This window comes from Neoarius graeffei, chromosome 8 (assembly GCF_027579695.1).
Source record: "Neoarius graeffei isolate fNeoGra1 chromosome 8, fNeoGra1.pri, whole genome shotgun sequence".
Classification (NCBI taxonomy): domain Eukaryota; kingdom Metazoa; phylum Chordata; class Actinopteri; order Siluriformes; family Ariidae; genus Neoarius; species Neoarius graeffei.
In genome coordinates, this window is record NC_083576.1 from 88,311,278 (window position 1) to 88,320,656 (window position 9,379).

Consider the following 9,379-nt stretch of genomic DNA (forward strand, 5'->3'; position numbering starts at 1 on the left):
TGAGTAATATAGAGTATGCAAAGATTTACAATCAAGAATATATTTTGTTTTCCACAGAATTGCCAAGCACTTTGCCAGTTTTGCTCGTACGTATCCTACATGAGGTTTCCAGCAGACTTTAGGATCCAAAATCACACCAAGAAATTTAATTTCCTGTACCATTTCTATCTTAATATTGTCTATTATCAATTCTACATTACAACCTATTTTATGTCTCCCAAACAACATAATCTTTGTTTTGCTTAGATTTAATGATAATTTATTTTTGTCAAACCATAGTTTTAGTTTATTTATTTCAGTTGTGATTATCTCTAAAGTCTGCTGCAAATTCTCACCGGAACAAAAAATATTGGTGTCATCTGCAAACAAAACAAATTTCAGTTCTTGCGAAATTGTACATATGTCATTGATGTATATTATGAATAATTTCGGACCTAATATTGACCCCTGTGGTACCCCGCATTTAATATTCATGAAATCAGATTTATGGTCACCTATCTGCACAAACTGTTGCCTGTTTCTTAGATAGCTCGACAGCCAACTCCACCCAACTCCCCTAACACCACACTTTTCTAGTTTACTTAATAATATACTATGATCAATAGTATCGAATGCTTTTTTTAGGTCCACAAATACTCCAATTGCTATTTTTTTTATTGTCTATACATTTTGTGATTTCCTCTATTAGTTCCATTAGTGCCATCGATGTTGATCTGTCCGTTCTGAATCCATATTGACTGTCTGTAAGGAGGTTGTGTTTTTCAATGAATTTGTCCAATCTATCTGAAAAAAGTTTTTCGAGTATTTTGGAAAATTGGGGGAGTAAAGAAACAGGCCTGTAGTTTGTGAAATGGTGTCTATCTCCATTTTTAAACAATGGTATCACTTTTGCAATTTTCATTTTGTCTGGAAATGTACCTGATTGAAAAGATAAATTGCAGATGTGGGTGAGTGGTTTCACAATTCCCTCAATAACTGTCTTTACTGTTAACATGTCTATATCATTCCAGTCTGCAGAAGTTTTGTTTTTACATTTTCTTACAATTTGGATAATTTCTTCCTCATCAGTTGCAGTTAGAAAAATTGTACTTGGATTTCTGTCCCCCATATCTTCTATGTTCCCACATTGTGTTGTCTCAGGTTCCTTTATTTTTGCCGCTAAATCTGGTCCCACATTTACAAAGAATTGATTAAAACCATTCACCACATCCTCCATATTATTTATGGTCTTGTCATTTTCAGTGTAGTACTCCGGGTAATTTGTAGTTTTGGATCCATTTCTCACAATACCATTTAATACAGTCCATATACCTTTAATATTGTTTTTTATTTTTCTCCACTAATTTATTATAATAGTCTTTCTTACATATCCTCATAATATTAGTTAATTTATTTTTATATTTTTTATGTTTTTCCTCTGCCTCTATAGTTCGATGCTTTAAGAATTGTCTGTATAATATATTTTTCTTTTTGCAGGCATTTTGTAGCCCCTTGGTGACCCACGGACTATTTGTATATTTATGTATATTACTGTATTTCTTTATAGGACAATTTTTATTATATAGTTCATTGAATATTATTAAAAATTCCTCATATGCTTTATCAACATCTTTTTCTTTATAAACTACATTCCAGTCCTGTACTATTAAGTCATTTTTTAGTGCAATCATGGTTTCTTCAGTTTTCACTCTTATATATTTATAATTTTTAGTATCCTTTTTCTTGCTATAATTACAGTAATATACATTAAAAATAGGTAGGTGGTCACTGATGTCTGTTAATAGTAGACCGCTCTCTATATTATTTTCCAGGATATTAGTAAATATATGATCTATTAAAGTGGTGCTGTGAGAAGTGATCCTGCTTGGTCTGGTAATAGTTGGGTACAGTCCCATACTGAACATTGAGTTAATGAACTCTTCTGTCATTTTGTGTTTCTTATGATTTAAGAGGTCGATGTTAAAATCACCACAGATGTACATGACCTTCTGAGTTGATTTTATAAACATACTTTCCATCCAATCTATAAAAACTTCTATGCTTGATCCAGGACATCTGTATATACAGCTCACCATTATATTTTTCATTTTTTCACAGCATATTTCTATTGTAATACACTCCATCCAATCATCAACAGCTACCGTCATTTTATTATTAATTTTATATTCCAAACTATTATGAACATATATTGCCACTCCCCCTCCTCTTTTGTTCTTTCTATTGATATAATTTAATTCATTCCCGTTCAGCTCAAAATCTACTCCCATCTCATCGTTGATCCAAGTTTCTGATATGGCTATTATATTGAATGGAGTATTGAACTGACTGAGATATTCCTTCATTTTATGGAAATTGGCATACATACTTCTGATATTGAAATGAATAATTGATATCTTATTTCCGTCTCTGATCTTTGCATTGTATTGATATTCAGTGTAATACCGGCAGCTGATATTGATGTTGCTGAAAAGATTATTTTCCGGATCAATATTATTTTCCAAATCTTGTATTTTGCGCTCAGTATAATGGAAAGTGTCCAGTTCTTGTGTCCAGTGTCCAGTCCTTGTGTCATGATTGTAAATTGCTTCATTTGGCTCCCTCAGAATTTGTCCAGTTCCCCAATATCTCGGATGACCAAGATCTTGGCCTCTTCTGGAGATCCCTTCAGCTTGATGAAAATCTTGCAGTTTTGTGTCCAAGTGTTTTGGATTTTCCCGTTTCCTTAGTAGTCTCGCCTAGACCCCGAAGCCGTTTGTTTTCAGGATAATGGCTGGCTGATGAAATTATTGGCTGGCTAGCTGACTCAGCCAAAACCTTAATGGCTGCTCCAGCCACCAAAATGTTTATGGCTACAAATGGCTGATACTGGACGTCACTGTGTGGCATATATCCGGGCGAACGGATCAAACAAATGGGGGGAATAAATAGCAAATTACCACAGGTCCCCTGGTCTCTTACTTCATTGTAAATATAAATCTAGCAAGATTGTAGTTCAATGCTAATAATAAGCTAATCTGGATTGTTCGAGGAAGGCATCTAGCTATCTACTCTCACTAGCAATGACCAGTGAAGGACTGGCAGCTATCTTACTATGATGAAAGTAGAGTGGTGGAGTACTTTTTTTTTATCAATCTCGAAGTATGTGAAACAAACAAACAAACAAACAAACAAACAAACAAAAAATACCTTTACACTTTCCCTCAGCAGCGGCAAAGAATGCAGCCATCTCGTCGATATCGGAGTCGATTGATGCTCTGGGTGGGTTCCCGGGTTCCCCAGTGTATCGTGGTAATGGTGTGAGGGGCGGGAAGCCAGACAGGTAGTCACAACGGCAAGCTTGTGGTGGCTCTCTGTGCTGTGATATCAGTTCTAAATCTCTACAGTGTATGCCTATACGTCTCTATTGTGTTACTACTAGTGTGTACAGTTGATCATGTTTGTGTCACTTTTCTTGTAGCTCATGATGAGGATAAACCCATTATTTGATGTACACAATTCTTAGTGGCTCAGCCAAATTTTATTAGATAGCGGCTCAAATTGGCTTACAAAATTATTGGCTGGCGGTGGCTCAAATTCTAAATGGCGGTTTTAGCGGCACCTGGCGGCGACTTCGGGGTCTAGTCTCGCCTTTTTTGCAATGTCTGCATTTTTTTTTGTTAAGTGCTCATTTAAAAAAACATCTGAGCCTTTCAGTTTCTTCCCTTGTTTTAACAATTGCATCTTATGCTTTCTGTTGGCAAATCTCATTATTACAGCTGGTTTGCCTGTGTTGCTTCTCCGTGGGAGAGGGTGACATGCTTCAATGTTATTGCTTTTTACCTCAATCCCCTTGGAGTGCAGGAATGCTAACACCTGTTTCTCCACAGAGTTAGCATCCTCCTCGTTCAGTTCCTCTCCATCTCTTCTCGCCACTGCTCCAGCATATGAGCGGGGCTGAATCTGCAGTCCGGTCACAATGATGTCATTCATCCAGGTGTACTGCTCCAGCTCCTCCACTCGGTTCTCGAGAATGGCGATCATCTTTGCCTTCTCCGTGTTCTGCAGCCTCAGAGCTTTGACCTCTTCTACCAGGTCCAGGATGGTCTTCTGCTGCATCCTGACAGCAGAGATTTCTTCCCCCAGAAAGTCGAGGGATTTTTTAATCTCATCTATCTCCTCGACCGTAGGAGCTTTCTTCGGGGGCATTACGTTTGTTGTTATTACGCGGCCCGTTCCCGCGCTATCTCTCGGCCTGCTCCCGCGCAACCTCTCGGTCCGCTCTCGCGCAGCTTCGCTCCCGCGCAACCTCTCGGTCCGCTCTCGAATTTAAATTAATTCAAGTGCATACATCAGTTCCATGTGAATGAATTGAGGTACATTATAACAATTAGTCTTTGTATCTCCAACATGTTTTGATCATACATTTTCAAAGTCCTGAAAAAAGTCAAACCCTGTATTCTCACCCGAGCTCAAAATCGAACTGGGCCATAATTGGATCGTGTTAATACTATGTCACTTGATCATACTCTACATAATTCAAACTAGTAATTAGGAACTTGATTTAATTATATAGAATTCATGAAATCACATTTTGATGAGAAACTAAGTCTTTTTACCTAAACTACACATAATCTGCTCTCTTAAATATTCCATTTTAAGTGTAAAGGTTAACAGTTGTGTAACATCTAAGAGGAAAGTAAAATTATTTCGAAAACATAATGCAACAATGCGAAAGAGGAACAAGAGAACAAAGCTGGCTATGCTATTGAAGAGTTACATGAACCAATCATGGGTATCTGTGAGCTAATGTACGTGGAAGAGGGAAGATATCAATGTCCTCCAAGTTTGTCACACTACCCTATAACCAAGCATGAGTAGCGGTTCAAAAAATATGCAGTTGAACGGCTTCACATGTCTCTGAGGAAGCATGTGTTTGCACCACTTTCCCCAGTGAGTAGCTGCTATAATAAAATCATGGGAAGAACTGGCTGGTGGGTGGGAATTGGCATCAACTGTAGAAAACATGGACGGCTTGATTCCATTGCCTCCCACTCTACAGAAATGAAGCCAATGAACCATGTTGTCAAAATTTGGAGCCAGAGTCTGTGCAGTAGAGATGAAGTCAGGTACATCTACTCCTTTGCTATGCTCCATGTACAGTGGACAGTCCTAATGCTCAGTGGTAGAAACAATCTGATGAATATGGGGACATTGTTAAATAATGTTTATTACACCTATCCAGAGAATGTAATAGTTTCAGCTGGAGATATTTCATTAATACAGATGCATCTATGAAGGACATGTATCACATGAATTGAAAATGTGATTGGGGGGGTTTGAATGCATGTACTACAAGAGCCAAATCTCCCATTTTCTTATAGCTCTATGATGCACTTCCTGTGGTGAGGTCCTTGCCCCTTCCCTTTAAAAAAGCCTTTGATAACCACAGCAGACTTAAAAGCTTGACAGCAAACATGATCAACAAGCACAAGACAACAAGAGTCCCAGGAAAACCAAGAGACTTTGTCGACTGCTATTTGGATGAGCTTGATAAGGTTTGTATTTGTGTGATTTAAGTCAATTCAGTTTTGCCTGATGACAAATCATGCTAATGTGTGTTATTTTATGTCTTGTTTGTAACAGAGAGACAGCGAATCCACTTTCAGTGAAGAACAACTTGTGGCGTATGTTATGAATCTGCATGGGGCTGGAACTGATACCACATCCAACACACTACTTACAGCAATTCTCTACCTCATGGTTCATCCGGACATCCAGAGTGTGAACTTTAAAATTGTCCATTGCATTATCTTCTAAACCTGTTTATTAAATCAATGTTGAACTTTTGATATTTTTGCCCAAATTGGCAGGTTGAATGAATCTCATAATAGTGCCATACATGCTTTGTTTCTAGAGAGATGCCAGCAGGAGATTGATGAGGTTCTGGAGGGAAAATCTGAGGTATCATTCGAGGACAGACACAACATGCCATACATACAAGCTGTGATTCATGAGTGTCAACGTGTTGCCAACACTGTGCCTCTGAGTGTGTTCCACTGTACCACAAGAGATACTGAACTGATGAACTATACCATCCCAAAGGTGACGATTTTAATTGCTTTGACTTCACCATTCCGCTACACATGTTAATCTCTGTTTTTTATTTCCCTGTGTTCCAGAGAACTCTGATCATTCCCAACCTGTCCTCAGTGTTGAGTGAAGAAGGCCAGTGGAAGTTTCCTCATGATTTTAATCCATCAAACTTCCTAAATGAACAGGGACAGTTTGAGAAGCCTGAGGCCTTCTTACCTTTTTCGTCTGGTGAGAACTCAGGAGTGAAAAGACACTGCAAACTTAATTTAACCCTTATTTAACCAAACCAGAGATTAATTCATTTGACAAAAAGCAAATCTACATTTATGTATTCTGTCTATGTGTAGGGCCTCGTGTATGTCTCGGTGAAAGTCTGGCTCGCATGGAGCTCTTCCTCTTCTTGGTTACTCTGCTGCGCCGCTTTCAGTTCATTTGGCCTGAAGATGCAAGAGAACCAGATTTCACTCCTGTGTTTGGGCTAACAATAACACCCAAACCGTACAGGATGGAATTTAGGCTGAGAGAACCAGCAAGAGAAATGTAGACCCAGTATACAGTATATCTGCATACAGAAAATATCTTTATGGCTATTGAAGAAATGAGCCTGTCCTCATGGGCATGTGATAGTTGTTCTAGTGTTAATGTTACGTTATAATTAACATGGTGATTGGCTGTTTCACATTTAATTACTTCCTTCCTCGTGGCCTTGTATCTAAAATTGTGCCTTATTTTTTCTGTGATTCTGTGAAAAAAAAGGATGTAAAAAAGGGATGTAAGAGGTTTAATCAAGTCAAATTCCAGCTATTTAGCCCATGTTAAATTAAACTGCCAGTAGTAAATCTGGATCTTGTTTTCAGTGTTTGACAATGATTAAAAAGTTGCATTCATCACAAAATGTTTGTTTGGCATATAAATGCCAAATGCCCTGATTGTAAATATATAAAAACAAATATATGCATTACATTTTATTTCCTAGTGCCAGTGTTATGCATGTAAACATCATGAAATACTCATAAAAGGAAAAGTGAAAGAAATAATATTTTTGGGGTGCAGAAATAATAATGACTAGAACCCCAATTCCCAAAAAGTTGGGACACTGTGAAAAACATGAATAAAAACAATGTGAATATTTGCAAATCATGGAAACCCCATATTTCATTGAAAATAGTATAAAGAAACATCAAATGTTGAAACTGAGAAGTTTTATTGTTTTTTGAAAAAAAAGAGTGGAAAGCTGGAAGCCATGGAGCAGAAACTCAAGGAGAACATCAAACATCAGCTAGGCGACAGTAAGAGGAACGTCCCACTTGGCCCGCCAGGGTACGTGCCCGATCCTGCTGAACCAAGTTCCCACTTCAATACAACAACACCCAAATGGACGAAGATTCAGCAGGTGGTATGCAGGGCAAGATCTGCCTCATCACCAGGACCAAATGGTGTTCCATACAGGGTATACAAGAACTGCCCCATGTTGCTGAAATTATTGTGGAAGCTGCTGATTGTTGCCTGGAAGACTCATCTCTTCAGAGTGGAGCAGAGTAATAACCACATTTATCCTGAAAGAACAAGATTCCCATAACAATCAGTTTTTTTCTGTATTATCTCTAGCCGCTTTATCCTGTTCTACAGGGTCGCAGGCAAGCTGGAGCCTATCCCAGCTGACGATGGTCGAAAGGCGGGTTACACCCTGGACAAGTCGCCAGTCATCACAGGGCTGACACATAGACACAGACAACCATTCACACTCACATTCACACCTACGGTCAATTTAGAGTCACCAGTTAACCTAACCTGCATGTCTTTGGACTGTGGGGGAAACCGGAGCACCCGGAGGAAACCCACGCGGACACGGGGAGAACATGCAAACTCCACACAGAAAGGCCCTCGTCGGCCACAGGGCTCGAACCCGGACCTTTTTGCTGTGAGGCGACAGTGCTAACCACTACACCACCGTGCCGCCCCGAAAGCGAATATTATTATTATTATACATACACATTCCCTTCAGGTGTTCAACCATGTCTTTGTCTTTCAAAATTCTCTCAAAATCTTCCATATATAATGATGCAAACCTGGCAGCCATGTTTGTTTACAAATTGTTTCTGTCACTTGCTAGCGCGGAAATTTTACGTCTCCAACTTTTGACGTCATGTTGTCTTGACAACCATGCAATATTGTAAACCATATTCAACACCAGGGGCGTAGCTAGGATTTTTCAAAGGGGGGGGGGTCACACACTGACTGGCAGCCTGAGTACATTATGTAACAAAAAAATAGTTAACATTGCTTTTTTTAGGTAGCTTAGAAACCAGCTCTTTCATTATTGCTGTTTCTTCCACGTTTTCTTGATGTTGTGTTGTAGAAACAGCACACTAAAACTTCGCTTCAAAGCCACAAAATGCAACTTTGATAGAAAAAAAATATAATAAATTGCTTACCTCTCTAAATGTCGAAAGAAGGAGGAAAGTTTCGCTTGTTTTGACATGGCAAATTATTAATACAAGAGGTAATACTCGTAGTTCGCAACTAAAGAGACTGCAGCTACACTGGCAGCTTGACTATGCCTTCTAGTGCGATCGTGTTGCGCTTGTGCAGAACTGTCAGTCCTGCACGCCTTGGCTCGTGCACCTGAAGGCACGCATGCAATTAACAAAGGCTCCGGCACGGGTGCCATTAACAAAGAACACCTGTCTTTAATCAGTGAACTATGTTTGGACTATTTAAGGACTGCGCCCATGCAAGGACAATGCAAAGTATTACGCCGCGTCTAGTGTACTTTACTGAACCTTGTTCCCTGTCCTCGCTGACCTCATGGTTTTTCAACTCCTGTTTCTTGTCCCTTGATCTTGTATAGTTTTGCCTCTGTTATTCTGTCCGTGCCTCAATTGACCTCCTGCCTGTTTCCTCGATTATGACTTTCCCTGATGTTTCGGACTGTTTGCCTGTTGTGTGTGTTTCATGCACTTTATGCTCATATCGCACTGTGTATTATTTAACATATCTGCACTTACATCTGCCTCTCCCGCACACACACTCTGACAAACTGGGTTTTCACGCCCAAACCACAGGAAGTCCAAACAAGGTTATAGAAACCCTAATGAGGCTGAGGTGACAATCTCGTTTTAAAAAAGAAAATGTTAGAAAAATTGCAGTGGGCGCTTTTCTAATATTCTTATGTGGCTATTGAAAAAATGTATGGTCCGACAAAGGGGGGGTCACGGGCACCCCAGGACACCCCCCCCCCCCAGCTATGCCCCTGAACACTCATTCTCCATTGGGTAGAGTGACGTAATACACATAGGATAAGTGA

At 39.3% G+C, this 9,379-nt stretch overlaps 1 protein-coding gene across 1 annotated transcript in view; it reads left to right on the forward strand.

Moving 5' to 3' along the window:
• The window catches only part of LOC132891017 (cytochrome P450 2D9-like), a 43,911-nt gene extending 36,731 nt beyond the window's left edge, over positions 1 to 7,180 (forward strand). Inside the window, exons 2-6 of the mRNA XM_060928456.1 lie at positions 5,361 to 5,534; positions 5,623 to 5,758; positions 5,894 to 6,081; positions 6,159 to 6,300; positions 6,420 to 7,180. Of these exons, the coding sequence (XP_060784439.1) occupies positions 5,361 to 5,534; positions 5,623 to 5,758; positions 5,894 to 6,081; positions 6,159 to 6,300; positions 6,420 to 6,616 (837 nt within the window). The 3' untranslated portion in view covers positions 6,617 to 7,180. The remainder of the gene's footprint in view (positions 1 to 5,360; positions 5,535 to 5,622; positions 5,759 to 5,893; positions 6,082 to 6,158; positions 6,301 to 6,419) is intronic.
• The last annotated feature ends 2,199 nt before the right edge of the window (positions 7,181 to 9,379 follow it).